The sequence below is a fragment of the Artemia sp. Qi Xiang Cuo genome, chromosome 1, assembly GCF_049724085.1.
Source record: "Artemia sp. Qi Xiang Cuo chromosome 1, ASM4972408v1, whole genome shotgun sequence".
In the NCBI taxonomy this organism is placed as follows: domain Eukaryota; kingdom Metazoa; phylum Arthropoda; class Branchiopoda; order Anostraca; family Artemiidae; genus Artemia; species Artemia sp. Qi Xiang Cuo.
In genome coordinates this window covers 54,602,586-54,621,754 of record NC_142794.1, presented here as the reverse complement: position 1 = coordinate 54,621,754, position 19,169 = coordinate 54,602,586, and the positions used below count along the sequence as shown (strand labels likewise).

Genomic DNA, 19,169 nt, shown 5'->3' with positions numbered 1-19,169 from the left:
CTTTTATTTCTATTGATAGCAATGATTTTCCCCTTTTCAGCGATAGCAGGTTATTAGAAAATATTGGAGAGGGAGATAGCCAAGGGGTCAATTCTTTTTTTGGATTCTTACGAATATCTTCAGGGGCAGGCTAGCTTTACAGGCTATGCTCTTTTTTTTATGTCCCCCCCCCCCCCCCCCTAGTGGTTGGAAGTGCAGGTGCCTTGAGGAACATTGCTTGGGATGCTGTCTGATGAAAGTAAAGAGCGAAGTTGAAACTTAAAAGAACAAAAATTATTGTTTTGCAGCATCTGTAACACATATCTATGAACTATTGCAAATTACTTTCTTTTTTTCATTGATTTGATCCAAAAACAAGTCTGTTCAATGGAGAGAAATCAGCAAAAAGAAAGAAAACTCTTGTTTTAAATATAAATGTAGAACAATAATAGAGTAACGAAAACTCAACCGATTTTGTTGCAAGTTATGCAAAGCCATCTACCTAGCAACTGATTAGTTTATTACTTATATCTCCTTTCCAACTACGTTTTTATTACGCCACGTTTTTAGAACAAGTATCTACCATGTCCAAATAAAGTTAAATTAAAAAAAAAGGAGAATTCATTTTTTGTTTCTCTTATAAGATCAAATGATTGTCATCAATACTTCACTAGCTTGTTGATCTAAAGTATCCAAGGATGGAATGAGATGGCATTGAAGACGTCAACCGAGTTCCAATTCCTATAGCTGGTGAAAGTCATTTTATCTAGCAGCTAAGTTTTATATGGAAGGATCAAACACGTGATCTTTTTTTTTTTTCATTTTCTAACTGAAACTAAACACAAAAACGTAAAGTCTGTTAATCAAATATATAATTAAGAAAATATAAAAAAGCAAAATAGAACCTCTTCATTGAAGGGTATGACATAGTCTGCTTTCGTGAGGACAAGAGCAATATTTTAGAGATTAGAACAGTAACAAACATAACAAGCGATACATATACATACTTATAATCTAAGTATACTGATATTCTGTTTTGTAGTTAACGCACTGAGGCAGTAGCTTTCGAAATAATGAGGGCCAGAGCCAGACTCTAACTAACAACATATTTGATAAAGGGGAAATGTTTCCGATCTAGTTTACATGCAGCTGAGAAATAGTTGGCACATGATTAGGATAAATAGGATTAAGTGTTTGCGCAAGAACAATAACTCATCTGGTCATCCCTATCAATTTGCTTTACAAGCTATGCATGTAAATTTGTTTGATGAAATAAAATAGCTTATTAGACAGGATATAACCACGCAAAAATAAATATTTACTGATACGATTCTTTTTTTTTATAAATTGTATTTATACATTAGTACGGCAAAAAGAAAGGGGGGGGGGATGTTTCCCCTTAAAATCGGTCTCAACACTCTGAATACGGGTACAATTTTTAATATTGTTAGCATTACTTTTTGTTTCGAATATAAAGTAAGTCTAAGATTGATGGTAATGCAACAAAGGTATAAAACGGAGCACACTTCAACATAAGGTCATACAAGATTTAGTGCTTAGCGACGGTAATATTGTACACAGTCTACTAGATTATTTTTCTATGTACCTTTTTTATGCACAATCTATGACATCACTTCCAGGGTTGAAAATGATGAATCGATAATAATACCATGCAAGGCAAGCTACTTTACTTGACTTTACAATGTTTAAGCTGATACAGTAATTATTTATTTTATGCTCAACTTAGGACAATTGACACGGTCATCCATAATAGAGACATCACCGCAAATCCCGTCCCCAAGCTTCAAAAACTAAATTTTCTTACATTAAAATTCTCTAACTTACCAAGCTCCACCACGTCTTCATATTAAAAAATGAAAATTTCTTCTAGAAATCGTTCCGATTTTGAAAAAAGTCAAAGCACTAATAAAACGACAGTAATTCATCCTAGATTTCTTTTTTACTCGTCCATGAATATTTCTCATTTAACTCCGGATATACTGCTAACCTAAATTTTTTATTTTGAAAAATTGTGAGCCAAAACAATGTGAGGTGTTTAGGAGACAGTCATGAAAAACCCTTGATGCTGGCATTTTCCGAAATTTGAAATTATCCGCTTTTTTCGTCCGACTTCATTAAATATCTTACATACGGGTCATTTTATCGCTCCATTTAAGAAAACTATTCATACATATACATATCTAATGAGGACTCACTAATGAGTTTGGTGGTCCAATTTTACAGATATTAATATAAAAACGCAACTGTCTTTTTTATAAGTTTTTTTTTCTGTTTTATTTTGAAATGAACAATTTACTGGAAAGCAAACAAAAAAAAAACATTATGGAAGCACAAAAAATACTTTCGAAAATAACACCATAATCATAGCAATGCAGTTCAACAATTTCAATTTTTAAGTGATGACACAAAGATTTACCGAACAAATTCAAAGATAATACAAGCGACTATCTAACGAAGCATCCGGTACTCTTCTAACATTCTGTCCGATCAAATATGCACATTTGTGGGCATATTGACACGGAGCAGGGACTCTAATAGCTCCTGGCCAGTTATAATACATAAATGTCAATTTGTAAGAGATTCTTTGAAGCATGTCTGGAGGAAATTTGGATTCAGAGTCCAAGACGATATAATGCGTAGGCGATACCGTGCCTTGGCTTACATGTTGCGAAACGAGGAAAAAATCATACCTGAAAAAAAAAGGTGCTTTAAATAAATTACTACGAGGTTGACAGAAAGATTACTCAAATAGGCTTCCGTAGATAAAACTAAAAGAAAGAAAAAAAGTTGATATTTCAGCTATATATTCTATGATCCTCATCATCACACAGAGAAAAAAGCAAAAAAAAACTTAAGAATCCTTTAACGTTTCCTCAGCCAAATTAGGGTTAAGCCTGGACTGGGAAGCAAAAGAGCGTGTGAAACTGATAGGAGAGGAGACTTTGGCCCTATGGTTTAGTCTATTAGATAGGTATAAACGGTTCTTGGTAACGAGCAATAAGTAAAAAATGAAACGCGCCTATAGTAACCATAGCTCTAAAAAATGGAACCTCGATAACAATAGGAATATAGAAGAATCTCAACAAAAGAGGAAATTTTAAAATTAAAGGAAAAGAGGAAACGCCCCATAAAAGGGGTTCGAGCTTGATGAAATTGCAGAATAACGTTCAGCATGACAAAGAACCTTATTGTGGAGATCGCAAGTTTGTTTTGCACAAAAACACGAAATTTTGTATCCTCCCGAGAAATTTGGCAATGGTTGCATGTTTATTTGTTTCCATTCCACTCCTCCCAGGGGTGATGATATTGAAGAAGTGGTTATATAACATCGAAAGGAGTCATTTGAAGTTCCAGGGTCTTTTTTAAGTAGTAATAAATCATGCAGCAGGAAAGTACTGATTTCTGCTATTTTGTGCTGTGAGTTAGTTCCTGACCTGAACAGGGTCAAAACGCTATCGAAGAAAAATGTTCAGATATTTAACAGTTCAGAATCATTATCAAGGTATGATCTTAAAAGTTTTAGATCTTGCTACAGCAAAATGTTGTCGAGAAAAATTCTGGGAAAATCGGCTTAGAACGATCAAAAAGTTGTATAAATATCCTCCCAGTTTCAAAGGTCATACTGCAAGATGGTGCCACATTTGTCCCAAAACATAAATACAGTCAATACAAAATGGAGGGTAAAAAAATGTGTACAGTGATACTAACTTTTATGTTGCATTTCTACACACCAGTTATTGGGGCAGGGTGGAAAGTCAGTAGCTATTTTAGGAAGAGCGGAGGGAGGGCCCTAGCCCTCCCAACAAATTTTAGGGCCAAACTTTCCAACGTTCGTGAGAGGTTCTTGCGATTAATATGAAGAAGGGATTTAACCCTTCTTCATATTCAGGGATGAAGAAGGGAATAAAAGGGGTTCGAGCTTGATGAAGTTGCGGAATAACGTTCAGCATGACAAAGAACCTTATTGTGGAGATCGCAAGTTTGTTTTGCACAAAAACACGAAATTTTGTATCCTCCCGAGAAATTTGGCAATGGTTGCATGTTTATTTGTTTCCATTCCACTCCTCCCAGGGGTGATGATATTGAAGAAGTGGTTATATAACATCGAAAGGAGTCATTTGAAGTTCCAGGGTCTTTTTTAAGTAGCAATAAATCATGCAGCAGGAAAGTACTGATTTCTGTTTTTTTGTACAGTGAGTTAGATCCTGACCTGAACAGGGTCAAAACGCTATCGAAGAAAAATGTTCAGATATTTAACAGAATCATTATCATGGTATGATCTTAAAAGTTTTAGATCTTGCTACAGCAAAATGTTGTCGAGAAAAATTCTGGGAAAATCGGCTTAGAACGATCAAAAAGTTGTATAAATATCCTCCCAGTTTCAAAGGTCATATTGCAACATGGTGCCACATTTGTCCCAAAACATAAATACAGTCAATACAAAATGGAGGGTAAAAAAATGTGTACAGTGATACTAACTTTTATGTTGCATTTCTACACACCAGTTATTGGGGCAGGGTGGAAAGTCAGTAGCTATTTTAGGAAGAGCGGAGGGAGGGCCCTAGCCCTCCCAACAAATTTTAGGGCCAAACTTTCCAACGTTCGTGAGAGGTTCTTGCGATTAATATGAAGAAGGGATTTAACCTCTAGCATCCCCTGATTTTGAATAGCACACCTGGACTAAGCTTTGAACATACAGGGAGAATGGCTCCCCGAATATATGAAGTAAAATTTACATTTACATGATGCTATTAGGCGGCAGGGGAGGCTTCTTAGGATAATTATGGAACGAATTGAACATTGATGGGCATTGTAAGCTAGTTTATGAGTAAATTTATTTATATTGATTAGATGTTCATTCATTGATAATTTTTCATTATTTTGTTTGTTGCAATGACCTGGTGGCTGCTTTTTGTAAAAGCATCGTATGGTTACCTGCACAAAGGCAAAAAAGAGGTACATTTTCCCGGATGCAAAGTTTTTCTAGCGAATCTTTCCGTAAAAATATGTCAGGCCCCTCTGAAAAGAAATTGTAGGGAATAGTCTTTTTCAGGGATGGTTTCCATTTTCGAAACATTGCTATGAGAAATTAAATTATAGCATTAAGGTCAGGAGCAGCTGGGGCGGGATCTCGTCTCATCTATATTCCACGAAAAAGATATTAACAATGAACAGAAATTAAACCTAAAAAGGGTTAAGTTTTACATTTTTCGTTCTTTTCTCTCCACTGGCCGCAGTCTCGTTTGTTTTTTTTTTTTTTTTTTTTTCAATGAGATTTTTATCTTTGTTGTTTTTTTTAACCTAAAACACGTTTTTCAAATGAAAGTAAATAGTGACGTTAAAACTAAAGAGAAACGGATATTATCATGTATATGAGGAGGCCGTCCCTCTTCCTCCAACTCGTTATGGTTAAGTTTTTTTTTTTTTTGCAAACAAGTGGAAACTTGAATAACTTACAGGCATTGTCCCAGATGCTACGTGGGGGGTTATGTCATCCCTGGAGGCATAGTTATCTGACCTTAAGACTATTTTGAACGAAATGGTTATCTCAAAATTTGGTTCGAATGCCTTTTAAACGGAGGGTAGCTAAAAAGGGTATAAGCGGGGGGGGGGATGGTTGTCCTCCAATTATTTTGGCTCATAAAAATGGGACTGAATCTATCAATTTCTAATCTAATAAGCTTTCCCTGAAGTTTCTATAGCCACCCCTTCTATATTAAGAGACTCTGGGAAACAAAAATATTAATTGAATAATACATTTATGCCTTATAGCTCTTTAATATAGGATAATACCGCACCTCTTTAACTCAACCATGTAAGGATCCTTACCTCAGAGGTCGGAAGAGCATGATGATCCCAAGTCCTCAAATGAGGAGGATCGGGTTGTGGGTTTGTAACCTACGCCCGGGACCTTGAGGGGCAAGGGGGAAACAAACCTGCAACCCTACGTCTACGACAGCCTCGGATACATTATCTCTCCGGCTTACAGCCCCTGCATACCCCTGGACCCAATTTTTGAATGCGAAACAAAATCCAAAGATGTGCTTTTGGAATGTGAGAACCATGAACCAGATATCCAAGACGGAACAAGATATTAAAGAGGTGAGACAATACCTTATAGATATACTCATTCTCAGTAAAATAATGTGGACAGGAAACGGATTAGAGAAGTTTGACGATGGACATACTATGGCATTTAGCGGCAACTCTTCCGTCGACCGCTCTGGAGTAGGAATTCTGATATCACCGCTTCCACACTAAGCGGTGACAAATTGGAACCAACTTAGCGAACGGATAATGGCAGCCCGCTTCATATCTTATCATACAAAAATGACTATCATCGCCTGCTATGCTCCGACTTACGAAGTTGATCATGAAGAGAAGAATGTTCTCTACAATCAGTCACCAAAGATTTTCCCTAGGATGATATACTCTATGTGGTTGGCGATCTAAATGCATGCAGACGACCAGTACTGTCCTAAAGTTCTGGGCCCACATGGCCGGCGAGAGATAAACGAAAGTGGAACCCTGCCAGTTTATTATGCACTAAGCAACGACTTAGTAATAGGTGGTAGCATGTTCAAACACAAAACGATTCCTAAGTACTCATGGGTATCCTCTGACAACCGAACAAAGAATCAAATTGACCATTTCGTTCTATCAAGACGCTGGAGAAGTAGCCTATTTGACGTATGGGGCTTTAGATCGGAGCATATACTGATGAAAACCGAAGAATCAACCTGAAAGCTCAGAAGCAAAAATCTAATGTCGCGACACAAAAACAAAACAACACCGATAAGTTGAAAGATCCTGATATCCGCACACTTCTGCGGATATCAGATTCGAACCGTTAAACCTGCTTGACGGAGCTGATGACTCTGATATTGAAAAAATGTGGACCTCGGTCAACAGTGTGTATCACGATGTTGCAAAGACCAACCTTGGCTTCAAGAAAAGAAAAAAAGACAGAATGGATATCGGATAATACCTGCATATGCATCAGTAAGTGCTAAGAGACCCGGGGCACTTATCCTGAAGACTTCGAGCCCTGAGCAAAAAGCCCAGTTACAACTCCGTTACAAAGAAGATGACAAGACAGTGAAAATAAGAGCTAGGAAAGACAAAAGAACTGTCACTGAAGAAAAAGCAGCACTTGCAGAAGAAGCTGCTAAAAAAGGAGATTCGAAAATGGTATATCGACTAAAAACAAAAAGTTGGAAAGAAAACAAATAGACTATACCTGGTGAAACATGAAAACGGGGGCATAATCATGGACCAATAGAAAGCTGACGAGAGATGGGCTTCACATTCTGAGAGTCTTAAATAGACCCACACCTGATGTTCTAGAAACAGTAAGGGATACGCCTTTCTTACAAATTGATGCAAGCACTAACACTCCCCCCCCAGCACTGAAGCAGTGACGACAGCTGTGAATAAGTTGAGAAATGGACTTGCATCTGGAGCCGATGGAATCACGACACAGATACTGAAAACATCCCTTCCAGCCTAAATAAAGGTTTGGACTGCTCTCCTAGTGGTCATCTGGAAATTCCCAAAAGATTGAATCAGTGGCATACTGGTCAAACTTTTCGAGAAGGACGATGTGTTAATCCGGGACAGCTGGAGGGGCATCAACTTAACGTCTGTACCTAGTAAAATACTAGCCACTGTCACATTATAACAACTTAGAACAGCCCTATATTCGCACCTCAGGGAAGAGCAACACGGTCTAAGTTGCTCTTAGACTAATGATTGAAGAGTCCATGGAATAGGACAAAAAATAAACTCTTCATTGATTTCGAAAAGACATTCGATAATAAGTTGAAACCAATCTGGCGCAGTAGGAAAGACTCTGCACTTGAAGCTCCGCACCATGAATAGCAATGTGAGGTTTATTGTCCTCTATACAAGAGCATACAGGATAATAAATGTCAAACAGGAGAAACACGTCCTAGCCTTTGAAAACATGTGCCTTAGAAGAATATTTAACATACCATGGCAGGAAAAGGTCACAAACATGGGGACTTTCTGAAACGTAGGAGACGGACATATTTTGGCCACTTCCTTCGTATATCCGAGGATTGACCCCCATGTATAGTTACTGAGTGATGCTCTGTAAAGATGTGCAAAAGCAGTCGACCAAGACACACATTACGACGGCAGTATGAAAGGATCTAAGTAGAGGAGAGATGTTTCTTCAACCACAGTGGGAGGACGTCAGGGTTGCAGCTCAGCTCCGTAATGTCCGGTAAGGTTTCATAGGCACCCTATGCGCAATTCCTGGCTCTGGAGGATCTAACTTCTAAGGTAATATAGCGAACGCTAGAGGGTTACGTCTGATTTAAGTCTTTTTTTTTTTTTTTTTTTTTTTTTTTTTTTTTTTTTTATTCCAAGTAAAGGCCTGAAGTAAAGTTGCAAAGTAAAGTTTACTTGGATCAAACCTTAAATTCAAAACTACAGGGTTGCAACACAAATCAAAACTACTATGCAGAACATAGTCTAGTAAAAAGAAATGCACATAAATATACTTTTTGTCCCCTATTGGCAATAGTTTTATTTTATTTTCAACTCAATGAAAAGAATTAAAAAAGATTTTAAAAGAATACAAGCATGAATAATACTTGATTCATGTCTCAATCATTAACATAATAATTTTTCAGGATAAAGTGAGACAGTACTGGTCTTTCATTTTTTAGTGATCAACTAGAATTTAATCTTACATCAGGTTTCTACACGCCTTGGGAGGGAGGTTTTAAAGCTTTTAAATATTTCTCATTTCTATTTCTTTCGTCTTTTATCCTCTGCGTTCAATTAACGGCCGCAATGTGCAATTTTCATCAGCAATTACAAGAGAATTAATTATTCAGCCCTGACTTTTCTGACTTTTTACCTGTTTCTAAATCCTAAAAAATTCCTGGTGAAAAGTTCTCGCAAATGATGATATATTGAAAGAAGTTGCTACTCAATAGTAAAATTCAAGGCCGTATCCAGGGTGGGGGGGGTTACCCGGTTTGAAACCCCACCCCCGAATTTTTTGACCGAGTCGAAAATAAGTCGAAAATTAGTAAAACCTAGGTAAAAATCAGTAAAATTAGTCGAAAACTGAGTCAAAATTAGTAACCCCCCCCCGAAAAAAACCCTGGATCCGCCCTTGCTAAAATTTAACAACGTTGGTCAATTAGTAACATCTAGTAACTAATTAGTAGCAGTCAGATATCAGTGTCAAGACTTAAATAATGCTTAAATGTTAACGGTGACTACGCTCAAAAGCGAGAAAACAATCATATTTCAGTTTTCATTACAATTCAAGTACGAAAATAACGAGTCCTTGAGTTTTGATTGAACTTCCTTAGAGTAATGATTCGAGGACTGTTTTAATTTTAGTTTTAATAATTATATTTTATAGTAAGTCTTATTTTATTGATATATGTACTTCGCTGAGAACTGCCCTTGGATATAGAGCTGAAATATTCATTTACGGTTCAAAAAAGTTTCACTGACTTAGGTGAATTCCCCATTGCTTTACCTGATTTTTTTTTTTTTTTTTATTCAAGTTCGCAATTTAAGTTTTTCAAATGCATTACGAATCAGTTCTAACTTCAAAAATAACCAACGAAAGCTATTCAGAGCTGTCTATTTGAATTATTTGACCATGGACCACAAGTGTCGCGCCCAATCTTAGAAAGGTCATTTTACTTCAAAATACAGGCCAAAATCGGACTAAACATCTTATTTTACATGGAAAAAGCCTCGCTGAACTTGGAGAAAACGTCAGCTCTAGACGACATTAGGTTACATTAGCGCATAATTTCTGACACAGCATTTTATCTTGAAGATTCTGATACTTAATACCGTTTTAGGTTCCGTCTTCTCGTTGTTTGACATGAAAAATTGAAATACTAATTCGAAAAGTACATGTTTTCAAGTATATTTAGACATTTCGTAGGGGGAGAAGAATTAATCCCAGCTCCTTTAGAATTTCACTTCAATATAAATGCTGCAGGATGTGTCTCGGAAATGTCCATCATCAAAATGTCTAATGCGGTCAGACTGGAGATAGAAAAACAAAAACAACTATTTTATAAAACACATCAATTAAAGAAATATATTCGATTAAATCAAAATCAATTAAAAAATACATAAATTTGTAGTTATCATGTTTTAGTGTAGCTTACTTACCTTGGAGAATTTTTTTTTGCCCAATTCGACATTTTTTTATTTTTTTATTTCTAACTAAAAACTTACTAAGTAGCTAAAACTGTTAAGCTAAATGTATTAAAGTTACGATTATAGTCTTGGCTACAAGAAAAAGTCTTACATATCTAACTAAGATAGTCACAGAGGTTTTAATTGAAGATGATCAGCCCACATTTGTACATCCGAACTTCGTAATGTAGGCGGGGGCTACTTTGATTGATGTGACATTAAAGGACACCCTAGAAGATCAATCATTTTGATCAAAAGCTTCCATCAATCAATTGATTAAAGCATGATTGACCATCTAGGAACCTGTTTGACGCTTGAGGCAAGCGTTGATGGTGATTGATAGAAAGTTTGAATGACCCAATCGGTTCTTAGACGGTCAATCGTGCTTTAATCAATTGATTGATGGAAGTTTTTAATAAAAATGATTGACCGTCTAGGGTGTCCTTAAGTCAATTCTACTTAATTAAGAAAATAATACAAAACAAAAGCCCACGCTAAAAAATTCAGTCATAACTTGATTTTTTAAATAACCCCCAAAGTCTGAAATCACTCGAAAAACGGGGCTAATTTAAAGCAGAATTTGTACTTTTTTTGCATCGCTATCAAATAATCTCAATAGCTGAAAGAGGTAGGAGAAAAAATTAAGGCAATCTGGCAATCATGAGAGACTTTACGTGATTTTTAATTCTTACGTGAAAAAGAGTATTTCAAAATTCAGATGCATATAAACAGCAAAAGCAACGATGCCATTTCCATAAGATCAATGGAGAAATTCTGTCCTGTCTTGAAAAACCGGAATTATGATATTCATATTTCCCGCAAATTAAATACATTCACAATTATTAAGCAATAATGAAAATTAAAAATTACACAGGGCCAATTTGAGACGAGTCTGAATTGAGTAGAATGTCATGATTTTTGTTTGTCCTTTAACCTCCACTATTTTGTAATTTATTCTTATATAAATATTACAGAATTAACCAATAACTAAAAAAATTTGAATCATTTGTACAGTAGGGAACCTGTTGAAAATGAGAATAAAATTCAAAAACTGCTTTGCTAGAGGACGAAGAAATTCTAATATTCAGAGCCGATTTTTCATAACTTTCTGCTCTCTAGCTATCCTCTCTTTCTCTCTTTCTTGTCTATCTCTCTCTCTTTCTTTCTCCATGAAATTTAATAATTGATGTGTCATATCTATTTGAGTGCTTTTTCGCGAGCTCCTGCTGGAAATTGAGCTTCTACCTCTCCTGCTACTTGGCCTACTATGATTCTCACTGTCTTTATATTCTTTTAATTCGTTTTCTGGGTCTGCTCGTTGTATAATATTTTTTCTTACCCGCAACTCCCCTACTTTTTGTACCTCCTCTGTTGGTTATGTTTTACCCGTACTTTCATGTAATAATTTTTCCTCATGTATTATCGCCCCTGTTTCTTTTGTTCAGGTTTCTCTATCTGGGAATAATTCTTTCTGAATTTGCCTTAGACTTTTTTCTTCTTCCCTGGTTCGTACCGGAGATCGTTCTATTACTGATTTTGTTTTGAAGATTTCCTCTTCACACGTCCCAGGAATGTCTATTTCACCTGTTGAGTAATATATGGTTCTACCTGATGGTGTTCTTCTTAGGGTATTTCCAGCGGGAGTCGCATACAATTGTGCGTCTGAATTCGATTTTTTGTTTGAATTCTCCGTTTGTCCGCCATTATTTCAAGGTTTACTTAACGTCTTCCGACAAATGAAAATCCTTTTGCCAATGTAACTTCCGGTCTCTCGCGAAAAACTGCTGCGACTCAATTAGCCTTATTTTTGCACACTAAATAGTTGCGTGATATATTGATTCGTAAATTTTATTACCTATCTATCCAACTAGGCACTGCCCAGATAAAAAAGAATTTTCTTTGCGATCTTTTTTTTATATATGTAACCACAATAGGCTACTCTTGTAGGCTAAATTACTTGTCTCTTCGAAAACGCAGAATTCTTTTACTATCATGTTTACTGATAGGACCTTTTCTTGCTTTCACCACTTATTGGTGCGTAAGGTACGGGGGTCACCACTTGTTGGTGCAAAAATGGCGCAAAAAGATTGCTATGCCACTTACTCGAGGGGGAGAACCCCTTTTCGGCCCAAATGATAGTGGGATTCCCGCTCTTACCCCAACGGTTCCTTTTCTATCGGGTACGTCAGTGCCCGATTTAAAATATATCCTGCTTTAGGGTACGATAGCGTGATCAAATGGTCCCAGGGGCCACTTTAAGGCTAAGGGTGACCGGTAATGTTTCTAACTATCTCCTTGGACTCGACCTAGGCTAAAAAGTCAAAGATTATGTAGTATAAAAAATCTTACTGTAGTCAGTCACGCTATAAAAAAGGAAGTAACTAGATGACACTTCCAATTTTCCCCAGCCCGTTCAGCCAGCCGCTTGCCTTCGAAGGGGTGATGGAGTGGTGGTGAAATTTTCCAGCCATTCCGAGGGCATACTAATTACTGGTCAAATATCCCCAACTGCGCACTTAATACCTCGTGGTCTGTTTAACCAACTACGCAATTATAAAGGACAGAAAATGGCATCACCAAAATTAAAGGAAAATTAATAATTATTACTTGGGGAAAAGAATAATTAAGGGACCAAAAGAAAAGAATCTGGGAACGACATTTATCTGAACAAACTGGGACCAAAGGTTCCAACAGTTCCATTTCAATCTTGCATATTCTTTAGCTCAATAAATCGTAGCTTTTTCAGTCTATTCCATTTATTCCCTCCCCAGGGGAAAAAATGTTGAAGAGAAATATTGAAAAGAAGCAGCCAATGTGTGATGCTCTTACGAGAGAAACGAATAAAACAAAACAAATAAAGAATATAAGTAGAAATGAGTAAAGCAAATAGAAGGGGTCGAAGAAGAAAACTATACACGGTGCATTGTTCATACTAATTTCGGGGTATGGACACGCTCAGATGATCAAAACAGAAAGTAATCGGTAAGTGTGGCTATTTCACCATTACTCAACCAAATTTTTCCGTAATCCCGACTAGCTGTCAGCGTGCGTCCACGGGCGCAGATACCATGGGTTGGGCACCAAAGAATTAGATAACTTATTCAAACAGTAAAATCAATCAACCGTACTAACTACATTTATGAGCTTCTACCCAAAATATCCAGGCAATTATTAGTTTGAAGCCGTTAGACTGGCTGTTACGTTTTAGCTAGCGTAAAAAGTAAGTAGGAGTGAATTTTGCACCAGACGTTTTTGAGAATATCTATTTGAGTACCACATTGAAAATAGTGGTTATGAGTTGCATAGACCTTGATGAGCATCTATGCCAACTAGGAAACTCACCAGGTACGGCGTGTTATAGTGTTGTCTATGACGGAGCCAGGGGCTGGGTTTCCAATACCATTTCTCTGATGATCCAGAAAAATTCGAGTGTTTATCCTCTTCTGGACAACAATACATGAGAAATTGGGCTTATAATTTGGCTGTACATTTGCTATTACTTCTCTTAGCTGGGGAAGCTCATAATCACGGGCAATTGGTAGCATTCCATCCCCGACGCCATCACGATAGAGGATAATGTTTTCGGGCAAACCCCCATTCGCCTAAAAAAAAAAAAAAAAAAAAAAATAACAGACTGTTAAATTAAACAAAAAAACCCTCCTCTTTTATTTTTGATACCATGGCTCTTGCCTAAAAACAATTTAAGATCAATAAATAAATAAAACAATGTAACAATAAAAATTTTAAAAAACAAAATGTGTCAATGTACATTAATATGTATAGGCTAAATGCTAACTCTACCAAGATAAAGGGTTTAAACATTAAAACTATTAATTTCTTAATAGCATCATGGAATCCAACTAACTCTACAAGACAGTATTCCCCCTGTATTGATGGATTTTGAATTAAGGACCAGATTATGCTGAATAAAAGCAAACACTTGTTAGGTTTTTCTGTCTTATTATTTGATAAAACAGAAACTTTCAGGAAATTCCAGTGCCACGTCTAAATATTTTTTGAGAGTATACAACTCTGTACTCTTAAATATATTACGTAAGAACCAACATTCAACCACACCCTTGCAAATTGATGTCAGCAGAAACGAAAAACTATTTACATATTAACTTTTCTTTTGATTTGCTTCCAGTATTTCTGAACTTGTACATATACAAAAGAACGTCAGAAACACGAGAGAAAATTCAAAGTAATTACTATATTGTTTTGATTGCAAGCTAGGATCCACTATCAGAGGGAATGCAGTAGTGTTGCCTATATTAAAGGCCATACGGCTCCAATGTTTTATTATTAATATTTATTTATTATTTTTTTCCCAGAGGCACTTCATATGGAAAGGGTCGTCGTAGAAACTTCAAAGGGGGCTCATTCAAATGGAAATCGAGAGTTCTGGTGCCCTTTAAAAGGATCAAAAGTGATTGGAGGGCAACTAGCCCCCCCCCCCACACGTCCATCATTCCCCCAAGCATATCCAATGAAAATTTTGAGATAACCATTTTGTTCAGCATAGTTGATTTCCAGATAGAAAATATATTTTTGAGGAGGACACTTCCCCTTAACCCTCAGGGTAAGGGTTTTAAGTTATGCCCGGGGGGCATATAAAGTTTTTATAGAAGGCATTGTCATAAAAACTTCAAAACAGGCTCATTCGATTGTAAATTCAAAGGGCTAGTGCCCTTTTTAATAATCGAAAGTGATTGGAGGGCAACTACCCCCCCCCCCCACGCCCATCATTTCCCCAAACACATACAATCAAAATTTTGAGATAGCCATTTTGTTCAGCGTAGTGGATTTCCAGATAGAAAATATGTATTTGAGGAGGACACTCCTCCACAACCCTCAGGGCAGGGGCTTTAAGTTATGCCCTGGGGGCATATAAGGTTTTTATAGAAGGCGTCGTCGTAGAAACTTCAAAAAAGGCTCATTCGATTAGAAATTCAAAGGGCTATTGCCCTTTTTAATAGTCGAAAGTGATCGGAGGTTCACTTTTTTAGAGTCAAAAGAGATTGGAGGGCACCTAGCCCCTCCCCCCTCCACAGTCTTTTTTCCTCAAACCCATCCGAAAAGAACTTTGAGATAGCTTTTTTTTTAAATAGCTCAATGACTATAGAACGAAAACTCAGGGGTCAACACAGCCCCCCAGGGTCCGAGGGCAGGTGTTGTAAGTTATACCCTGGGGGAATATATAGTTCTTATTGAAGAGATGCTCGTAAAAAATTCAGAGATGGCTCATTTGATTAACATTTAAAGTTCTAGTTAAGTTTTTTAGAGTAAAAAGAGATTGGAGGTTAACTAGCCCCCCCCCCCCACCCCCTTTTCCCCAAATGCATCCAATAAAAATTGAGATAGCCATTAAGTTAAAAATTTTAAAAGCCAAATAGCAAAAACTCCGGGACTGACACAATCTCCCAGGGCCTGGGGGCAGGTGGTACTTGCTCTACAAAGGAACCTATATTGTTCTTATGAAAGGGATGCTCGTCTAAACTTCAGAGAGGGCTTATTTTGCGGATAAGGGACGACTTGTATATACTTTTTAATAGTCAACAGGCATCCGAGAGCAGCTAGCCCCCCCCCCCCCCTTCTTTTTCAAAATCCATCTGATGAACATTTTGAGATAGAAATCTTGTTGAAAATAGTTCAAAGGTCGGATAAGAAAAAATCTGGTGTCAATAGAGCCCCCCAGCGCACAGGGGAAGGCGTTCTAAGTTATGCCCTAAGGGCATGTATAGTTCTTATGAAAGGGATATTCATATAAACTTCATAGAGGGCTCATTCAATTGAAAATTGAAAGTTCTAGTTCACTTTTTAAGAGTCGAGAGAGTTATACTAGCCCCCCCCCCCGCACTCTTTTTTCCACAAACCCGTCCGCTACAAATTTTGAGATAGCCAGAGTTTTGGAAATTGTTCAAAAATTAGATAACAAAAACGCCCCCCAGAGCCCGGGGGATAGGCGTTGTAAGTGTTGTCCTGGGGGCGTATATGCTTCTTATGAAAGGGATGCTCGTATAAACTTCAGAGGGGGCTCATTTGATTGGAAACTGAAAGTTCTAGTTCACTTTTTAAGAGTTAAAAGATATCCCAGGCCATCTAGCCCCCCCCCACACACACCCTTTTTTCCCTAAGCCCATCCGATAAAAATTTTATAATAGCCATTTCGTTAAAAATATTTCAAAGGTCAGATAAGAAAAACTCCTGTGTCGACAGAACCCGCCTGGGCTCGGAAGCAGGCGTTATGAGTAATGCTCTAAGGGGATATATAGTTCTTGTGGAAGGGATACTCGTATAAACTTCGGAGAGGGCTCATTTGATTGGAAATTGAAAGTTCCTGTACACTTTTTAAGAGTCAAAAGAGATCAGAGGGCAACTAGTCCCTCCCCCCTCTACGACCTAAGTGCATCAGATAAAAATTTTGAGATAGACATTTTGTTAAGAGTAATTCGAAGACCAAATAAAAAAAACTCCGGTGTCGACACAGCCCCCCAGGGCCCGGGGGTAGGCGTTGTAAGTTACACACTGGGGGCATATATCGTTGTTATGGAAGGGATGCTCGTATAAGAATCCCAGAGGGCTCATTTGAATGGAAATTGAAAGTTGTAATTCAATTTTTAAGAGTCAAAAGTGATTGGAGGGCAGCTAGCCTCTCCCCACACTCCATTTATTTTTTCCCAGAGGCCCTTCATATAGAAGGGGTCGTCGTCTAAACTTCAAAGGGGCTAATTCGATTGGAAATCGAAAGTTCTAGTGTCCTTTTTAATAGTCAAAAGTGATCAGAGGGCAACTGGCCCCCCAACCCTTTTCCCAGAATACATCTGATAAAAATTTGAGGTAGCCATTTTGTAAAAACTAGTTCAAAGATCATATAACAAAAACTCCTTAACGTATGGTCATTTCATTAAAAATAGTTCAATGCCCAGATAAGAAAGATCTTTAGATAAGCCCAGATCTTTTTTCTCAGAGCGAAAAAAGATCAGAGGGCAACTAGCCCCTCCCGCCCTCCACGCCTTTGGGTGTATCGGATGGATAAACCCATCCGATAAAAGTTTTAGGTGACCATTTGTTAAAAATAGTTCAACCATCAGATATTCAAACTCCAGGGTCGACACAACCCCACAGGGCCCAGAGACAGGTGTTGTAAGTTATACTCTGGGGAAATATATGGTTCTTATAGAAGGGATACTCGTATAAACTTCAGAGACGAATCATTTGATTGAAAATAGAAAGTTCTAGTTCACTTTTAAAAAGTCAAAAGTCATGCCCTTTTTCCCCAAACCTATCCGATAAAAATTTTGAGATAGCAATTTTGTTAAAAATAGTTCAAACATCAGATAATAAAAACTGCTAGGTTGACACAGACCCATTTTTTCCCTTTGATATTGTTACTTTGATATCAGTTTTGATACTTTGATGAATATTTGATTTTTTTTTTTAGTTTGACTTCGAAATATGGAATTTTTAAAACTTGAAATTTTATGCAATCAAAAACGAACAAAAATTAATTAAAAAAAAACTTTTGTAAAATTAAGTTTTTCAAAGAAAAGTAAAGGCCATTTTAAACTTCAGCTCAGCAGATACAAATACCTGTAAAAGTTCAAACTAGAAAACATCAAAAATTGCTATTAAAGAATAAATGAAACTCAAAGCGAACAGAAATCAAATAAACAATCGTAGAAAAAAAATAAAACAAATAATAATCTAAATGAATAAATATATCTTAAAGCGAGTAATAGATTGAATATGAATATCAAGTTTAAAACGAAAAAGAATATTTTCATATTGAAGTATAAATGAAACTCAAAACCAACAGTAATTAAATAAACAATCAATGCAAACCAACATATAATAGATATTAATATAATGAATAGATAAATCTTAAAACAAGTGAAAATTAAAATGAATATGCAAATCAAGTTTGAAACAAACACAAATCACCACAAACAAGAGTTTGGGTATGACCTACTTCTCTCACTGTAAAAGTTTAAAACCTACTGCGTCATTGGCGCTTTACCGAAAACTATATGCGTCTAGAACAGTCTTGGAAAGTATAAACAACATCAATTTGAATATTTGATGTATAATGATATCCGTTTTCAGTAAACCGCCTATGACGCAGTAGGCTTTTGGTTTTTATTTACAGTTGGGGAAGGAGGCAGTATCCAAACACTTGTTTGTAGGGAGACTATATTCGTCTTTAACAAATTTAAAAAGAGCCAATAAATTAAACTGAATATTTGATGTATAATGATATCAATTGCTGAAAGGTCATCAGTTCAAAATGTTACTATAATTTTAATGTTTATTTTCAATATCAAGTACAAAAGAAAATATTTGTCATAAAATTGGTTTTCAGTAAAGCGCCAATGTCGCAGTAGGTTTTAGACTTTAACAGTAAGAGATGGAGGTCATACCCAAACTCTTGTTTGTAGTGATTTTTGTTTGTTTCTAGCTTGATTTATATATTTAATTTAAGTTTTACTTGTTTTAAAATTTATTTATTAATTTAGATTAATATCTATTGTATGTTTGTTTGCATTGATTGTTTATTTAATTTCTGTTTGTTTTAAGTTTTATTTATACTTCAATAGGAAAATATTCTTTTTCGTTTTAAACTTGATATCCATATTCAATCTAAGCATTACTAGCTTTAAGATCTATTTATTCGTTTATATTATTACTTGTTGTATGTTTTTCTATGATTGTTTATTTAATTTCTGTTCGTTTTGGATTTCATTTATCCTTTAATAGTAATTTCTGGTCGTTTTGAGTTTGAATTTTAAAAGATATTTGCATCTGCTGAGCTCAAGTTTAAAATGACCTTTACTTTTCTTTGAAAAACTTATTTTTCGGGAAGTTTTTTTTTAATTACTCTAAGGAAACAAGTACGATGTCATAAGTTGTCGCTTAAAGGTATACTATATACTATGTTTGGATCCAAAAGATGGGATCCACTA

The 19,169-nt window shown here is 36.3% G+C and overlaps 1 protein-coding gene across 2 annotated transcripts in view; it reads right to left on the bottom strand.

The window, feature by feature from the left end:
* Positions 1-842: 842 nt before the first annotated feature.
* LOC148956489 (piwi-like protein Ago3) overlaps positions 843-19,169 on the bottom strand; it is a 59,281-nt gene continuing 40,954 nt past the window's right edge. For both annotated transcript variants that reach the window (XM_089108360.1, XM_089108353.1), the window contains exons 8-9: positions 13,549-13,808; positions 843-2,690 (exon numbers count right to left, since the gene is read on the bottom strand). In XM_089108360.1, coding sequence (XP_088964486.1) covers positions 2,426-2,690; positions 13,549-13,808 — 525 coding nt within the window. In that variant the 3' untranslated portion in view covers positions 843-2,425. The remainder of the gene's footprint in view (positions 2,691-13,548; positions 13,809-19,169) is intronic.